Below are 18754 nucleotides of genomic sequence, written 5' to 3'. Positions count from 1 at the left end.
ATATTTCAGCCCACGGTCCCTACTGAATTTGCATCACTTTGCTCTTGATCCCAGAGTTCGAGTAGTCCTTCAAGCAGCCAATAAATAACTTGTGTAAAACATGTTTAAAGCTACTGCCACAGACTGAGCACTAGACAGCATCAAACTGTTTCGTTACGCACCCAGTGCAAGAATATACCAAGTATTTCGAAACAAGCCACTGAGTAGTATTTCACAACGCTCTTGGATTGAAGGTCACGGAGATGGCTCTGTTCCCACATTGTGGTTTATTTTCTTATTCTTTCGATGAGCCCAAAGTCAGGATTTGGCTGGGACTTGGGAGAGCTGAGAGAAAGCTATCGGGTGAGTATTTGGGGATGGGTTTTAAGCTCCCATGCCAAACTTCAGCGAACAGGCGCTGGCTTCTCTCCAACTCCGTGACCGTCCCGCCGTAAAAACAAAACCAGCAGCACCCGGGAGCTACTCAACAGCAGCTCCCCGTACATCTGCTGCCCTGCAAGGCTGGAATATTATGGGTTTGGAGGGTTTTTTTTTTCCCTCGATGAAACTGTGCGTGGACGCGCAAAAGAGAAGGCGCTGTGGCGAGAGCGGCAGCGGGACGGAGCCATCCCTCCCGGGCCGGGCCGGGCGCGCATCCCCCCGGGGATGCCCCGGAGCCGGGATGCCGACCCCCACCTCCCACCCCCACCCGCACCCGGCTTTTCCCGGATCCCCCCCATCCCGGGACTCACCGGAGGAAGAAGAAATAAGCGTAGCCCTGCATGACGGTGTGCGAGTGGCAGGAGAAGTAGCCGAGGCCGGTGAGGTTGAGGCGGGAGCCGGCGGGCACCTCCAGCATGCTGCCCCACGCCTGGTCGCACAGCAGCTCTATCTCGGCCGAGTAAAAGAGCCCCCCAGCTCCCTGCTGGGGGCCGGCGGGGGGGCCCCTCTGCCAGGGCAGGTAGTTGTAGGCGCCGTAGGGGTCGGGGTGCAGAGCCAGCACCCGGGCGTAGACGATGATCGCCGCCAGCTCGGCTCGGCAGCCCTCGCTGAGCGGTCGCCACTCGGCTGGCAGCTGGCAACCCCCCCCGCCGCTCGCCCGCCCCCCCAGCCCCAGCCACAAGCCCAGCACCAGCAGCGGCGGCAGCCGCGGCGAAGGCGGCATCGCGGGCGGCTCCGCGGCCGGGCCGGGACGCGCCGGGGCGGGCGGGCAGGGGAGGGCAGGAAAGGGGGGTTACGGGGGTTGGAGATGGAGCTGGGGAGGGTGGGGGAACGTCCGGGAGCAGCTGCGGGCTGCCCCGGAGGCTGCGGGGTACGGGGTGGGGGGGGTGCTGGAGGAGAGGTGCGAAAGAGCCGGGGTGGAAAAGGCAAGGAGGCGGCGAAGCGGAGATGCGAAAGGGCAAGGAAGCGAAAGGGAGGGGGAGCAAAGGGGCAGGGAAGGGGGGGGGCAAAGTGGAGAATGCCAGGAGGCAGATACCCAAAGGGCTGAGATCCAAGCAGGCAGCTGTGCAAAGATGCAAAGGGTCGAGGGGCAGGGGGTGCCCAGGGGCAGAGATGCGAGGAGCAGAGATGCAAAGGGGAGGGATGGGAAAAGGCAAAGATGCGAAGGGGGCAGAGAGGCAAAGGGGAGGGATGTAAACGAGAGAGGTGCAAAAGGGGAGGTGAAAAGGGAGGGATACAAAGGGGAGGGATGCAAAGGCAGAGTTGCAAAGAGGAGGGATACAAAAGAAAGAGGTGGACGGGACGGAGAGTGCAAAGAGGCAAGATGCAGAAGAGCAGAGATGCAAAGGGCAAGCACACCCTGGGGTGGGGGCAGCTGCTGTCAGGCCCCCCCGGGGTGGGCACTGGCAGCACCCAGGGCTTTGGGAGGTAAAGGGATGGTTCGTGGGGCACTGGGAATGCAAAGGGTCCCAGTGGAGCAGGGGGCTGTGCACTGCACAGATCCTGCTGGGAAAGAAGAGCCTGGGAAACTAACTGAAGATGTGTGGGGCGGGAAAGCTTGTAACCCTGCTCACCCACTTCAGATGAAGACGGAGAGAAACTTTTAAGTAGAGGAGAGCAGCTCTTCCCAGCAGCCTGCAATTGTTTTTCAAAATGCATCTTGTGAGCAAGGTAAAAATAAAAAGCCAGCTCTCTATATATTTTTGCTTTCCACTGTTTCCTCCTAGAACTGACTGAGGCAGCTTTAGGCTTTTCCAGCTTTTTGGCAGATGGGTCAGAGACTGACCCTCTCCTCTCATATAAACTGCTGTGGAGCTTCTCCTGAGGATCCCCAGGGGCCCCGCACCACATGCAGCCCAAAATAGCCTTTTTCTATTTCAGTATTGTCCTTTTCCCATTTCGGTATTCTCCTTTTTCCCACATCTGGTCTGGATGGGGATAATAGAGTCAGGAATGGGCATGGGATGCTTAAAAACTTTTGTTAGAATATGAATATCATGGAGACACGGTCCCTCTTAAATATCTTCATAGCTGGGATGGTTACTAAAAGTTTGACAGTATGTTCTAGCTGGTTCCTTTAATCTCATCCTCCGTCTGCCTGTGCGTCTGTCTGTGTCCATTTGCCTCCCCAGTCCTCCACAAGACTAGGAGCTCTTGGGAGCAGAAGGTGCCTTTTTGTTCCATGTTCGTGCTGTGCCCAGTTTACGGGGGTCCTCGTGCATGACTGCCGTTCGAAATAATGTGCAAAATAATGAATCATCAGTTAAATAATGCTGAGCCAAGTTCATGACAGTGAGACAAGACTTCCTCTGTGACAAGTGTCTCCCTCTGGAATATTTTCATCAGACTCAGCTGTGTGCTGAAGAGTTTAACAAAGGTAATATTCATATTTCATGATGGCATGGTCCTACAGCATATTTCATCATAGCTTTGTGTAAGAACAGCAAAGTTGGTTCTTGCTAAAACAGAAACAGATTTTGCTTTTTTTTTCCTAACAAAAGCTCCAGAATGACTGTTAGAGATTTTCATAACTATTTTCATAATCTACTTCTTTAAGATCAGCAAATTGCTTCACAGCTTTCAGGAAGGCTTAAAAGACAGTCCTGAAAAGAATTTTTTAAAGAAAATATCCTCAGGAAATCCCAACAGACCAACAGGCTCATTTTTTTAATGTTAACCATCAGGAAAAACTGCTTTTGCTTTGGAAACTGCAGGGACAGTGCTAGAGAAGGTTTCAGAACCTCGTTCGGTAGTTTTGAGATACATAAATAACAACTAAGGAGAAAAACCAAGAATTGAGGCTGATGTTGACTTCAGACAAAACTGAGGCAGTCCTGGAGGCATTTTGTGCAATCTACTGCACATGGAGACCTTGGTACAAACCTCCGGTTTCTGTTGAGAAATGGTGCTTTGGGACATTGGCAAAGACATGGGGGTCGTGTGATGAAAGAGGGAAATGCCCCAAGTGATGGGAGAGGTGTTCAGCCCATCCAAGGTGGTCTCTCCATGTCTCTCCATGGTCTGTCCATAAGGTACAACTGGTGTTAGAGCTTGATGGCTTCAGCAACACGAATCTCGTAGTGGGTGTGGGCAGCAACATACAGGTATGTTATTACTGCAGCATTGCTGCTGAGGAGGTAGAGCTCCAAGAAGCCAATGAGATGTTTGTATCCATAGGTTGGTTGGTTTTGTCCTGGGAACCAAATTCTTAGTTTGTGTGAAACTCAATTGCTATTTTTTCTGTGTATACATAGGAAATTAATATCTTCTGGGTAGAAAAGTCTCATATTTAAGCTTCATCTCTGTTTACTGTGTGTTGCAAGTGAGTAATGGCCAACTGTCCTCAAACCACTTTGGAAATACCTAATCTAAGCTGTGATCTGTTCTGCTATTCCTCACATTTCCTTTATCCACCGCATAGCAGCTGGGAAGGAGGACAGGGTGAGAAAGGGATGGACATGGGCAGCTCAGGCCCAAAACACGGTTGTGTCTTTCCTTAATACTACTGTTAGTAGCTAAATCAAACTGTTTATATTTGGCCAGAGTGTTTGAGTCAGTGAGCCATCTCAGAAAACAAAACAGCATTTGCTGGTGTACACTGGCTCTGGCTGATGCTCTCCAACTCTCTTTTTGGCAGTGATTACCAGAGTGTGGAAGCGAGTAATTAATGTTCTTTAGAATTTCTTATCCTGCAGAGTGGTCGTGATGGTGTTTTGAGGATACAGTGGGAGTTCATGGAGCTGACTTCGGAGCTGACTTCAGAGCTGAATGAGCTGAAAGGAGGTCTTGGCCATGACTCTGGAGCAGATGCAGTAGGTACGCAAGCCTGCACATAGAAATAAAAATACCTCTCACTTGAAAGTGTTTGATTTCCCTGTTCTATTCCATTTATGTTTGCTGGTTCTGTGCCCAGTGTCATTGTAAGGGCTCGGGGTGGCTTGTCTTCTCTTGTGCCCTCTGCAAGACATCCCCAGCTAAGACCTCTCCCTGTTAGGAGTCTTTTTGAAGATTCATTAGTGTGTAACCGTTCCTTCCCATCCTGATAAGCTCGTCCCTTGGGCTATTTGCTGTTTGAGTTCATTAGCAACTTTCAGATCGATATTTTAGTAAAGAATTAGAACCGTCTACATTCAGATCACAGCGAATAACATGATTTTGCTCTTAAATTTCTCTCCACGGAACCACCATCAATTTTCTTCTCTCTTCCTTCATTTCCAAGGTAGTAAAAAGTAGCAGGAGTATCTGAATCCATTCCAGGAGTCCTTTCTCTTCCAGCTCTGGATAACAAGGAATTAGTGACACGAAGTAAGGATTTAGAAACCCTCCCTGGAGACTGCATCCTTCAGATCTGTGTTTGCTCTTTCTCTGCAGGGATCCACCGGCTGATCTGAGGCGTTCTTCAGTGCAGTGTGAATACTTTTGTGCTGTGAACTCAGCGTGGGTCTGACGAGAGCTGTAGCCAAAACCAGCTAATCAGAGGAGCACCAATAGAGCCAATTACCGCTCAGGCCGTGCTTTCAGCCACTCATGCATGTGCCACAGTTATTCATTCACTTCCTCTGCTTAGATAGTCTTGTAGACTTGTGGTTTTCTCAGGCAAGAGCTCTTCCTTTTCTTCCACACATCTTTACAGACATTTAAACCAAAGGTTTCTCCCTCTGGGCTGTGTCATTTTCTTTGCCGTTTCTGTGGCGATGCGGGTGATTTAAGCCATTTAATAAAACATAGCTCTGCTCTGTCTCTCTCTTTGCCTTTAAAGTATGGACAGAGTCGAGTGCTAGTCCAGGTATCAAACAAGAGAGCACGGTGCTTGGAGTCTGGCTGCCTTTCTGATGGGTGTAGGTGATCTGAAACCTCAGCCCAGCTGTCTTTTATTTATACATCCGCAGTGATTCCTTTGTAGTCCAGGGTACAAAATATCAAATACAGACTTCTTCCCCCCTGCCCACCCCTCTTTAAACTGGGCAACATACAAAGATGAATATTTGGCTGTGTTAGTGTCCCCACAGGAAGAGGTATTTTCGTTACCTTCTTCTCTCTACGCTTCTCTAATTTGAGTCACTCTTCTCATACTTCAACATTTGGTCCATCATATTTAACTGTTTTTGTACCAATAGATGGGCTGGGTGATTCTTATCTAAAAAAACCCCAAAACAGTAGTTCTTTTTGTTTTTTCTTTCTTTCTTTTGAAGAGTAATCAGGATCATGAAGAAACAGGATCTGTCTGTGGGGATCAGCTGGGAATACGCTGCTTTCTCAAATAATTTTCAAAAATTTACTTTATGCACAGCAGTAAAAAGACTTTAATGCCATTTTGACTTTGAATGGAAAAGCGTGTAGAAGGACCAAAGAGTTGGTATGGATGGAGACCTTTGCTTACACCTTCATTTTATCTTTCTGCCCTTTCTTGGCCACTTTGGCCTTTACCCTTCGCAACAGTCCATCTTCCCCATCCTGCACCCACTGTGCCCACAGAGTCCTGCTTTCCTCTCCCTCTGTCTCTGATCTCTGACAAATCTCACCAATTTAAGTGCAGTTTCCTTTGGACATGCACCTCTGTCCTGTCAGCTGTGTTCTCCTACCCAAACTCCTATCTCAGCCTGACTCCCTGTCATTTGGGGATGTCTGGCCCTCATCTCAGAGCCATCATGGCTGAAGGGGAATGGCTGCTCTCATTCCAAGTGGTCCTTTCTCCCTTTCTCAATCACTGGTACTATCACCTCTTCTTATGCATCACTTGGGCTTACAACCTGGATGTCATCCTCACCTTAGACTTTCCTCTCTATTCTCAAGGTTGTGTAGACACCCTCCCCATAACTTCTCCCAGACATGACCTTTCCTACTATTTACACAACCAAGATGCTGTGCAGCCTGTTTCCTTTTCTTTTCCATGTCTTGAGTCCTGTAGCATCTTTTCCTGGGCAGACCCAGCCTTGGCCCACCACTGTCCACCCAACTTGTTGCTGCATGCACTTTTTTTCTAGCTCATCACTACTGAGCACATTCACCACACATCTTTTCCCTGGGCTCCCTTGGCTACCAGCATCCACCCCTTGCTTCATGCCAGGCTTCTCAGAAGAGCTCTGAGGCAAGGACCTCCTCAACTCTGCATTTCTGCAGCATCTGGTTTGTGAGCCATGACTGCAGGTCCAAGAATAAGAATAACAACAATGTGCAAGCTGATTCCAGCCCAAGTCAGCGGAGGCCAGAAGTTGCTGCGCTCAGAAGTCTGTTCATAAATCAATGTGAAATGCGCTGTCTGAGCGTAGCTCCCAGTAGACACACATCTGCATAACACATACCACTGACACAACTGGTGATGGGAAAAATATCTAAACATATCATTCCCACAGCTGTGGAGGAATGAATAAAGATGTCTAATTCCCCTGTCCCTGGGGTGAACCCTGGTCCAGGTAAATGCACTTCTTATAAATCAGAGGTTTTAAAAGCAGAGGAACCATTAGGAAAGTCTAATCTGACCACACTGGCTAGAAGATGTCACCCAGGGACTCCTGTGTCAAGATCATAACTGAATTTAGAAGAAGAAAGCAGAAGAAAGACATCCTCACTTTAAAATCTCAGATGCTGGAGAAGCAAACTCATCCCTTGGTGAGTTGTTCCAATGTTAAAATCTTGTGCGTTTTCCCATTCTAGGTTTGCCTTGGTTCAGCTTCCATCCATGGGATCGTGTTTTGCTGTTGTCTGCTACTTGAAAACAAAACCTCTTATTAGAAATACCCAGTTTTAGCATTTATAATCCACTAATCAAGCACTCCCTTGAATAAACTGAATGCAAACACTTTCTTTTATTCAGTGGCAGGATGACCAGATTATCAATCATTGCTGTAGCTTGATTGTCCCAGGTTTTCAACATAGTTTTCAGACTAGAGATTGGATTGTAGAATTCTGATTTGTAGAGACCGGTCTCCAAAGAGCCAGAATGAGGGTAGAACCACCACTCCTATTCAGTTTTCTGCTCCTTGATCCAAGAATCACATTTATTCTGCTAGCCAGCATTATACAAGTATGGAGCAATTTTCATTGGTCATTCCTGAAGAAAAATTTTACTGGCAAAGTACAATTTGCACTTCAATCCTAGCTCAGTTAAGTGAAGGTAATTCTGGCCTGGTTTTGGACCAGAGCAGTCATCCCTCCCGCACTCATGCACTCACAGTGGGTCTCTTCAGCTGCAGGATGATGGGGGAGTGATGAAGAAAGCGATACTGGATGTGTCCAAGTCCTAATGAAACAGTGATATTATAGGACTTTGGCTTTTTATCTGGAAATAAAAAGATGGAGATCTGAAATGTTTTGCCTTTGCTTTAATAGTTCAAGTTGCGGGGGGGTGGTATTTATATAAAAAAACTTCATATGTTCTCAAAGAGTTGAATCTGTTTTAATTTTTGAATCACAGCTGGAGGTAACATGTTTGACACCATCTTCTTCTGAAGTGAATTTAGTGCTGCTAAGATGGTACCAGATTCCCAGGGCTGACTTCTCTCTGTGCCCCCAGCAGAAGAGCTGCAGGACAAACCTGAGCTGATGAAGGGTTTCCCTTTCAAAAGGGCCAAGAAGCTCCCAAACCAAAGCCTGTTTCGTGTTTGCTGAGCACAGAGATGTGCAGGTAGATGCAGCAGAGGCAGGTCATCAGAGACAAGGTCTCTCCCTGTGCAGCCTTCCAGTCTGCAGGAACCTCCTTACCTTTCCTTCATCCTCAGAAACCAGCATCTGACCTTAGAAGATCTCGTGTAGAGCCACAAGGTAATGAGGATCATCACTCTCATGTTATTGCTGATTGAGCAGGAATGGGCACACATGTGCAGGGGTTTGCATGGCCTGATTTGAGATGAGCCCATACAGACCAACCTTGCTTCTTGCAGTTTGCCTGGATAAAACAAAAAAGCGAAGAGAGACATCTATAATAAGAGCTCTTGGCACAACATATAGTTAATGCAATTGAACTCACACTCCACTCAGTTTTCACAACTGGGTTCTTATTCTGATGAGTTAATTCCCTTTGATGTCCCTTCTGTCCCTCCCCTGCTTTCGTTGAGCCTAAAATAACCCAACTGTCCATCTTGCTTATGGAATTACTGAACTTTTAAGAGAACACAAAGTGCTCTCACATGAGGATTTGGGATTAAACCTCTCGTGTTTATGTTAAACATAACATCTTAATTCTTCCACTGCTGGAGGGCAAACGAGTCTCCACAACCCCAAAGAAACCTGCTTTCAAGCCCTATAGCAAAGGTCAGTGTGATTTGTTTCTCATTACAGATGTTCTTTCCGGTAAAGTTGTCTCATGGTATATGACAGTTCTCTTACAAAACAGCTTTATGCAATTTAAAGCATTTTTAGTTAAATGTTTTCCATGGTAAGACAACATATGATTAATGTTCAGCACATTTCTCTCAAACTGCACTAATCAGTGGAATATCTGACTTTTTTCTAGGGATGTAGTAAGGAACACAACTGCCTGCCACCCTTTTCTCATCCAACACACAAGGAGGTTTGGATTTGGAGGGGGGAATCCCACTGAAGCTGGTAGTTCCCTAAACTGGGGAACTCATGCCAGCTTGACTCTAACCTCCTGGCTCTGGGAGTACATGTACTCTGGGAGTACAGATGTGTGTGCACATCTGGAGAGGCAGACCTGTGGGAAATGGGGGCAAAGCAGAACAGATTACTGAGTGGTAGATTACTGTAGAGTACTACAGAGGCGAGAAACACCCCTGCACATTATGAAGTCCCACGGGTGAAGGGAATACAAACAAGATGAAGGACGAGGTACACACAGCAATGCAAAGCCCAGAGAAAAACAGAGACAGCAGGGAAAAGGCAGAGGAATTGGGAGTAAAGGCAGGAAAAGACTCAGGACAGGGGAGAAGGGACCGTGAGGGAAGTAACTGGTCAAGGAAAATTTTAGGCAAAGAAGGAATGAGTGAAAGAATTAAGACATCGTATGGTAAAACTACTGAAATCGGGACAAAAAAGGAAAAAAAGAAGCAACTACAATCCTAAACTTTTTTCTTTTTTTAAGTGAGCACTGCTGGAGGTGTCCAGTATAAACACCATCAGAGACACCTGTGTTTCCCCACAGGAGCTGTCAGCCCTTCTGTAAATCAGCTTTCATCCAGCAGTCTCACACTGGCCAGCTTTATTGTCCCTTGTCCTGCAGAAAGCTGGACTTGGCTTGAGTGTCATGCCCTGCCTCTTGACTTGTCCCCATGTTCCCGACCTGCCTGACGCAGGAGAGCTGCTCTCCTTCATCTGCCCACCTTCCCCCCACCGCAGTCCCACCATCATTTTGTTTCAGGAGCATCCTGACATCTACTTCCATTTCTGGGCCATTTAGATGAAGCACAAAGAGGAGAGAGGTAGGATTTCTTGTCTGAGGTGGCTTTATAAGCTATGTCCCTGACAGTGTGGGGTCACAGCCTTACCACCAATGTCCATCAACGCTCCCATGAGATGTGCTTGCTCCCCACGAACCACCTATTCCCCAACCAAACCTCACAAAATGGCTCAGTTCTCTGCTTCATTAACATGTGGGCTCTGTATTTTTCTGCATCTTGAATATGTCTTGTTCTTCTCTGGTATGCTTTTGAATAGGGCTTTCCAGGTCTTTGACACAGAGGCAGTTCAAGGAGCAGATGACATGAAAGCACATCCCCCTCCCCCCGCCATTGTGCAGGAGGTTTATTTAGATTTTAGAAATTGCCCTCAGCAAAGGATAAAAAAACTGCATTTAACCCAGTGAGTTAACTCAAGCACGTGACCAAGGTAGTGAAATGGGCTCTGATCCAGCTCCCCCACTGGAGATTGCTCCCTCCTCTCATTGCAATCAGCTGGCTCATTGCTGAGAAAAACTGTCCTCCCGACTCAGGGGAATTTCTTCCCCCGGGAGCCAGGTTAGCAATGCTACCAGCATTCATGAGGGATTCACTTGAATGCTGGTGATGAAGGCCATGCTGCTGACACTTAACTGCTGGTCATTTCGTCCTGCTCCCAACTTCTTCTCCTGACCTGGGTTTGTTTAGCCTAGAGAAGACTGAGGGGGGATCTCATCAATGCTTATCAATATCTAAAGGACAGGTGTCAAGAGGATGGAGCCAGGCTCTTCTCAGTGGTACCCAGTGACAGGACAAGGGGCAACGGGCACAAGATGTAACACAGGAAATTCTGTGATGGTGCTGGTCTCTTCTCACAGGTAATTAATGACAGAACGAGAGGGAACGGCTTCAAGCTCCAACAGAGTAGGTTTAGACTGAACATTAGGAAAGAATTTTTCACAGAAAGAGTGGTCGGGCATTGGAATAGGCTGCCCAGGGAGGTGGTTGAGTCACCATCCCTGGATGTGTTTAAGAGCCGTTTAGATGTGGTGTTGGGGGATATGGTATAGGGGAGAACTTTGTAGAGTAGGGTAGATGGTTGGACTCGATGATCCCAAGGGTCTCTTCCAACCTAGACGATTCTATGATTCTATGATTCTATGAAATTCCATGTGAACATGAGAAAAAAGTTCTTTACTTTGAGGGTGGCAGAGCACTGGAACAGGCTGCCTGGAGAGGCTGTGGATTCTTGTTTTCTGGAGATATTCAAAACCCTCCTGGATGCATTCCTGTCCAACCTCGTCTGGGTGACCCTGCTTTGGCGGGGGGGGTTGGACTAGATGATCTCCGAAGGTCCCTTCCAACCCCTACCATTCTGTGATTCTGTGCTTTGGCAATGAGATGCTCCCCTGTGCCATCAGCGTTGCCAAGGAGGAAACACCTCTACCTCTGAACCTGCCTTTGCTGAGCGAAATGCAGCCATGCAACAACTTGCTGATACGCCGTCAGGAGAGGCTGACTGCTACGCCGCTGTGCAGTAGGTCGGTGCATTGGCACGCACACAGCAGGCAGCGCAAGGTCACACGTTAAGGCCAGGACAGCTGACCCCGGCCACCACTTCAGGGGCTGATGACACGTGTACAAAGCAGGTGGTGCTGGAGCCAGCAAAGGCTACAAAATCCGGCAGCAGCAGCAGCCGAAGCAAATGATTTGCTGGATTATATTGCCTGTCAGCTAAGCTGCCTGGCTCCTCCTTGGATTGCATTAACTGTTTGGGCTGAAACACTGCATTTTGCATGTTTCTTGGGTAGATTTCTGTGGAAAATATTTCAATGGTCTCTTCACCAGGGAAGGCTAAAGAGCAGAATCTTGTTTTGCCTGTGTTGAAGACTGTGTTACTATGAGTAGAGGCAAGACCTTCATACCTGGCTGAAAAGCGGGGATGGAGAAGGAGATTAACTAGAAGGATAAGATTTGGGGACCAAAAAGCCAAGCCTGGTAGATCACACATGTACCAGCTTCTAATTATATAAAGGGAGGCATAATGGCTTCAAACTGGAAGAGGGTAGATTTAGATTAGATATCAGGAAGAAATTTTTCACTATGAGGGTGGTGAGACACTGGCACAGGTTGCCCAGAGAAGCTGTGGATGCCCCATCCCTGGAGGTGTTCAAGGCCAGGCTGGATGGGGCTTTGAGCAACCTGCTCTAGTGGGAGGTGTCCCTGCCCATGGCAGGGGGTTTGGAACGAGATGATCTTTAAGATGATCCCTTCTAACCTAAACCATTTGTTGATGATGATGGTGATGATGATTATTGCGAATTCACATCTATTAACATGTTTGTGGCCCTCAGATTACGTGGAGACAACCATCACAGGAAAGCCTATATAGTTCTGTCTCTCAAAGTTCCACTTCTCAAATCCTTAGTCATTCAAGGACAGAGGATTTCAGGACATTTGCACACTGAGCAGTGAAGATAAAACATAACTGCTCTCTAGAAGGGCACAGTCCAAACTGCCTCTCATGGCTCACTGCCCTGAAACAAGGCTTAGGAGACAGCAGACATTCTTGTGCTACTGAAGATTCACCATTACGCATTTGTATCCATGTGCATGTAGTGCTTGTTGAGACACCAGGGAAGACCTTCTCTGCTCTTCACATTTCCAGTGCAATAGTTTGAGAAGAGCTGCTTTCTGCAGACACCCTGCTAAAAACCCTGCTGTGCAGAAGCTGGCTGGAGCTGGGCACAGGCCCAGCCGAAGGTCTTGCAGGAGTCTGAAACACTTAGGAGGGGCTCCCACAATGTACATGCCCCCAAAAAATTGTCCTCAGTACTTGGAGGGCCATCATATTCCAGGAGTTACTGGGAATAAGAGTACAAAGTCACTTGCAGACCCTCCATCCTCTTGCTGTGAGTTTGCTGCTGAGGTTCAGCTCCGAGCCTTGTCTGCTGCACAGGTGACAACATAACCATAAGGGGAAGGAAAATATCTCTTTCACAGAGATGTATGTTAATCTCCAGTTCTGATTAAATATATCCCAGCTGCTAGGAACAGCTGTGAAAGATTTTTTTTTCTTTGCCTTTTTCAAGTGTGATGCATTCCTCCTCTTCACCATCCCCTCGTGAAGGGGGGAAGAAGACCTTCGGATAAAAGCCTTGCTCCAGGGCAAGAAAAGATCCAAACTGCAGCTATGCATAAATCTGTCACTTTGATTCCCCTGAGAACAACTGCAAACTTGAAAAATGGCATAGTGAAGCAGGCACAGGTGTTAACTCCTCTTTTTTTAATTGGTAAAAAAAAAAGAAATGGGGAGAAAAAGTTGCTGCGAACAGCCCCCAAAACAGATTTCTTTCACTCAGCTTTAAGCTTCATTAGCTCTTCCAGGACTATCTCTGTGTTGATAAAAATCTTCTTTCTAAACCAGAAAGGAAATGGGGAAATTGTCTTGTATCAATATCTGCTGCAAAATCCACATTAACCACCCTTTGCTGCTGCTGCTGTTTTATTCTCTCCCTGGAACAATTTCTGAGGGGGGTTTTGCTCTCTCTCTCACTTTCAAATGCTAATGCATCAAAGATTTGATGGGTTTGGCTGGGGGGTGGGAGGGCAGCCTCTGAGGAGACTCAGTGATGTCTTTCACCCCGAGGTCAGCTTTGTATCCTGCATTAAATTTGCCTCTTTTACTCAAAACAAAGAAACACTGTTGTTACAAACACTTTTCCTCTCCTCAATCCGGGCACTTTCATCCCTAAATGCTTCAGCAACAAGTGGCCAGATTTCGCTCCGGCGAGTGGAGGCGGCCGTGGGGGCTGAGTTCATCTTTGCTGGGGCCCAACACGAAGATGCCCTGGTCACATCCCAGGAGGACCAACAGCACTGAGGAAGCCTGGAGGCAGAGGCTTCCCAAAATTGGGTGGAAGGCAGGCGAACCAACCGCATCAGGGGGATGCAGTGGGGCTCCCCACATCGGCAGGGACAGCACAGGCGTCTTTTGCCCTGTCTGGGGCTCCTCTCACCCCCGGCCACCCCACACAGACCCTGACTGGCCGCAGCTCAGCTCCACACCCCTACCTTTGTCCCTTAATCTTCCGTGCTGTCATTAAGCAGGAAGGGTTTTCATGAAGGCTCCATTGTAAAGAAGGAAATTGCTTTTGCCACTGCAGTCCCAAGGGCTATGCATTTCTCAGGCAGTCAGACCTTTATCAGGCTGTACGCTGCAGAGATAAGGTTTGCTCAATATGTGTTAGCTGACACAGACTGACACAGACGTATAGCTTAAATAATGTAAGTGACGTGCTTTGGAATCTTTTTTTTTTTTCCTTCTTTTGGGTCTGTTTGTTTGTTTGTTTGTTTGTTTTAAGTCCTTGTCCAGTTCATTGGCGAAACTATATTTGCAATAAATGAAGTGAAAATGTTTAGGACTGTGTTGGCTACCACTAGTCACAGTGTCTAAGCCTGACAAGCTGCTCTCTCCAGGCGTAATGGACTTGGTGACCACTTCTCTCCTGTGACTGTCTCAGGAGCATGACCTGATGGGACTGGAGAGCCCACCAGATTGTTCACTGCTTTCTCGCGCCAAACCACCCCAGGACTCACAGTGCCAAGCCAGGAGACCCGGCTCTTGCCCTGACATCAGGGGAAGCTGCCCACACCAGAACAGCTATAATCCTACTCAGCTATAATCTAAGAGTATATAGAAATTTATTTACCCACCAAGGTAGTTTTGCATTTCAGTGCTATGCTGCTTGAGCTGGTAGCCAAACTAATAATAAAGTTTGGCCAAGTTCCGCGTAAGTTGAAACCTGACTTTTGGCTCAGCTTCTGCCTGACAAAGAGCAAGATTTAAGCATTCCCATCAGCAGCTTTGCTTCTATGGCAGTCGTTCCCATTCCAGCAAACAAGCCATGGGTGGCTTGCCTCCAGTTGAGGATACCTGTGGGTCTTGTGAGTTGTGGTGGGAGAGTGACATGGGGTTGGATTTAAATAGGTGAAGAGTCAGAATTTATGAGATTTTTGCAGCCCTTGCAGTTAATTCATAACGGCAGAGCCAGCAGGAATTCCACCACTGCAGCACATGGCTGTGCCTGGGGACACACAGAAGTTCAAGCTACTGTACAGCTCTGCCCATTGCGTGGCGACTGATGGATCACACTGAATCATACAAAGAGTTGTGCTGGTTTGTGCTCAGAGTTTCTCGTTTCAATAATCTACCAGCTGAAGTCATTAGGAGGCTGAAACTGGGGTTTTTAATGTGAGTTGGCCTGGCTGTTGAAACCTAACATTATTTGAGATCATCTCTCTTACTTTCTCCCGCTGAGATTCAGGCAGTTTGCTACAGACAAGTGCTATCATATGTAGACACAATGAATATATGATATGATTAATACTCCACAGTTCAGATCAGAGTTCAGATCTCTCTTAAGCAAAAGACCTTTTTCTTTTCAATATTCAGAAGTGACAGAAGACAATTGCCCAAGAGGAGTCCTTGGTTCTTAAAATCACTTCCCTCTTTGTTCATCCTTCCTTCGTGGCATTTGAGAAAGTGATGAGTCCTGCATGGATTGGAAATTGCAGAACATTTTCTGAAAGGCAATAGAAATGCACTGAAAGACAGGAGATCCAAGCTGGCCCAGCAGGTAGGGACTTGGACTTGGGACACCAGTGTGTAATTCCCTTTTCTGCCACTGGCTTCCTGTGACACCTTGGGTGAGTCACCAAAGGCTAAACACTTAAAAATGTGCATCCTAGTCCCATTGTATCTCAAATTCCCATTTGTAAACTCAGGATAACACCATCCCATGTGTATCAACCCCATCCCTGGGGTTTCACAATACTGCAGTATTGGGGACTGCATGAATAAAGCCCGTCTGGTTTGTTGTAGGAAAGACTACTGACAAAGAATTTATACCTAACAAATCGAGGACAAGAAATACAGCAGTGAAATGTTCAGAATTGCTAACTGTGTGTTTAAAGGTTTGGGAAAATGCCTAGAGCTGCGAGTAGGTGCCAGAGAAATTAATTATGATAATAAAACTTCTGGGAAGAGGTGGAAATGCTGGAGTGATCAAATCATGTGTAATTATGAGGAACATTTTCTGTCTTCTTGGTAACACAGAGCTGCAAGGAATGTATGTGTTGCCTCCAGAAATGTTAGGGGCTGGGATGTCATTCTTTCAGAAACAAAACAGACAAGAACTGAACGGGGAAAAAGGAAAAAGAGAAAAAAAAAGAAAAAAAAAAGGAAAGAAAAAGATAATAAAAGCCAAACAAAACAAATGTCTCACAGGTCACGATGCAGCAGCCAGAGCTTTGAAAGGCAGCCAGGGGAAATTCCCTGAGAAGCTTCCCTCTGCTCAGGTAGGAATTCCTCACCCCTAACCTTTGTTTGGGATCAGCTGAATGGTCTTATTTTTCCCTCCAGCCATACACCTCCAGCCTGCATACATCCGAATGGATTATCAGGGACAAACAAGCCTCTGCTCTTCCTTTCTTTCCTCAGGCCCTCATGTTCATGGTTGGAACTTCTTTTCCAATGTAGTGGCTTCTGCTGGAGCCACAATTGTCTCAAAGGGTGGTGGGCAGAGCCCGGGAGACCAGAATTGCTTGCTGTAAAGGAGAGCATTGCGATTGCTCCTTCACTGACATATTTAAGAGAAATATTTGACAAAATGCTGCTCATTACAAAAAATTATTTATAAAACCCCAGCCCTGATGGCAAGTTGGCAGCACAATTACCTAAACTCTATAGAAACTCTGGGTCACTGGTGACTGTTTAAGGCAGTGCTGTTTCAAGATGAACTAATTGCCTCCTGGGTTTCCCCTGGCTCTGCAAGGCTTTTCCTGGACTCGCACATACTGCCAGCTGCTGCACAGAAAGCCAGTGGGGAAAGACAGGGCTGGGAGAGGAGATACAGATGGGCCCTATCTAGCAAAGCTTTGGTTTCGTTGCCTTCTGAACATCACGATCTCTCCGTGCTGCAGCTCTTGTTGTGCTGCAGGCCATCGAAAAGAAATAATAAATAATAACACATTGCAAGCCATGAAAATGAGGCTTTGATCTTGCTCTGCTGTTTGGGGGAAAGGCTGCAAACTCCACCCCGCTGAAAGGCAGCATTAGCTGAGCTTCTGGGAAACTCACGCTTACAGGCTTCATCCAAACTACAAACTTGAGTCCGCAACTGCAGCTTTAAAGAAAGCTTTGATACACAGCAGTGGGATTCCCACACACATCAGTACAGAAGGTTTTCTTGATTCTTATCCCTTACAGAAATGGCATGTAATTCTTATTCCTTATAGAAATGGCATGAAATTCTTTATGGAATAATTGCTTTGGTCCCCAACTGGGCACCCAGAAGCCCTGACACAGTGAACATTCAGCATCGTCCCAGAGCACCGTCTTGGTGGATGCTCTCATCCCTCGGCAACATTTAAACACCTTTAAATCAGGCTGTCTGTGTCCTCACACTATTTAGGATTCAGAGCACTTTTCCTGGACACTCTGCAGAAGGATCCCCAGAGATCCTACCAAAGAAAGGAAATCTTTACATTGTATTTTGTGTTTGTTGGCTCCTCAGTGATGCTATCATGTATCTCCTGGATTCCTGACATCTTGGCATTAATTCTCATTGGATTTCTTTGTTGGCTGTACCTTGATGTCTCAGATATGATTTATTCCTTTACTGACAAGTCCATCAATAGACAGTCTATCCCACTGAAACAAGACTACCCCTCAGAGGGGTAGTTCTCAATATTTATAAGTGGGTTTGATCTAGAGATTCTCAAACCCAGTACTTTCAAAGAACACACCATGCAAGCAACTTCCATCCGTAAACTGAAAAAGCCACCACGGCAGTATGACAATCTGACCTGCCATCCTACTGCACCCCTTTCTGATGGTTTACTGGAATTAAGAGACCCTGTCCCTTAACCACTGTGTAATTTTACCAGAGATGTTAGAAGTTTATTGCAGTCTTTTCCAGAGGTGACAGTGTTTCAGTGAGGGGATGCTGTGGAGCATCATATTCTGGCAGGGTTCTCATCCTGCACTGCAAAAGTATCCAAATGTCCTTCAGAAATGCCTCCAGCAGCGTGCCTATCATTTGCTAGACATGTTTATCGCCTTTTTTTTTTTCCACTCCTCAAGTTAAAAGCTATTCTTTGTCAGGGTCTTTTCTTCTTCATGTAGTTTATATGATCAGCTCTCAGTAAGTGCATCATTTAAGCTTTACGATGAAACCTGGAAATAGCACTCAGACCCCTGGAGAGTTCATTCCTACAAACTAAAGATGCTTTCAGACCATTCTGCCTGATTGCATCCCGATACCGAATTATTCGAGAGAGCAATCCTTATTCACTTTTGCTACTCTTTTGGTGAGTGCCATGACAGCACAGCACAGGGGGGAGCAGACTTTGACTTTTTTTTTTTTATTTTGGTGTTTTTATCCCATTTTCCACCTCAGTCTACACCTAATTCTCAGATACTTTAGCTCGAGCTAGGAAGTAACTGCTCTGATTTCAAGTAAGATGGGGTTTACTCAGCTGGCTGCCTGCTTTGCTCAATTATTAATGTTGGAGAACTATTGATTTTGCCTCCCTGAGCTCAGTGGTGAACAAGTGCTGAAAAATGGAAGTGGCAAGCAAAGGAACAAGGAGAAAACAGCATCTGCTTCCAACATAGTTCAGTCACCTGAAATCCAAGTGGCCCGTGAATTACATTAACCTGTGAAAGGTCATTCCTTCAGAGGTCATTTTTTTCCTTCTCACATTCCTCTAGTTACTTTCACTCAAGATATTCTTCGTTTCCCAGCTTCAAGGGTAAAGGTGTTTTGGGGTAATGGTTCTAGGCAAATGTTACCTTCACATGAGCTGACTGCAATCTAGGAAGCTCTGAGATTTGGTATTTAGATACTGCACTGAAGAGCTTACACGCAAAACAAGTCACAAACCCGAAATGATACAGTAGCCCAGCTCTCAGTCTCAAACAGAATCTTCCCCCTTCA

The 18754-nt window shown here is 46.7% G+C and overlaps 1 protein-coding gene across 1 annotated transcript in view; it reads right to left on the bottom strand.

Annotated features, from left to right (window-relative positions):
* Window positions 1–1144, bottom strand: part of CCDC3 (coiled-coil domain containing 3) — a 41668-nt gene extending 40524 nt beyond the window's left edge. The window contains exon 1 of the mRNA XM_074169055.1: window positions 732–1144. Coding sequence (XP_074025156.1) covers window positions 732–1144 — 413 coding nt within the window. The remainder of the gene's footprint in view (window positions 1–731) is intronic.
* Window positions 1145–18754: the final 17610 nt, after the last annotated feature.

This window comes from Numenius arquata, chromosome 2 (assembly GCF_964106895.1).
Source record: "Numenius arquata chromosome 2, bNumArq3.hap1.1, whole genome shotgun sequence".
NCBI lineage: Eukaryota > Metazoa > Chordata > Aves > Charadriiformes > Scolopacidae > Numenius > Numenius arquata.
Note: the sequence above shows the minus strand (reverse complement) of the source record. Positions and strands in the feature narration are given on the sequence as shown.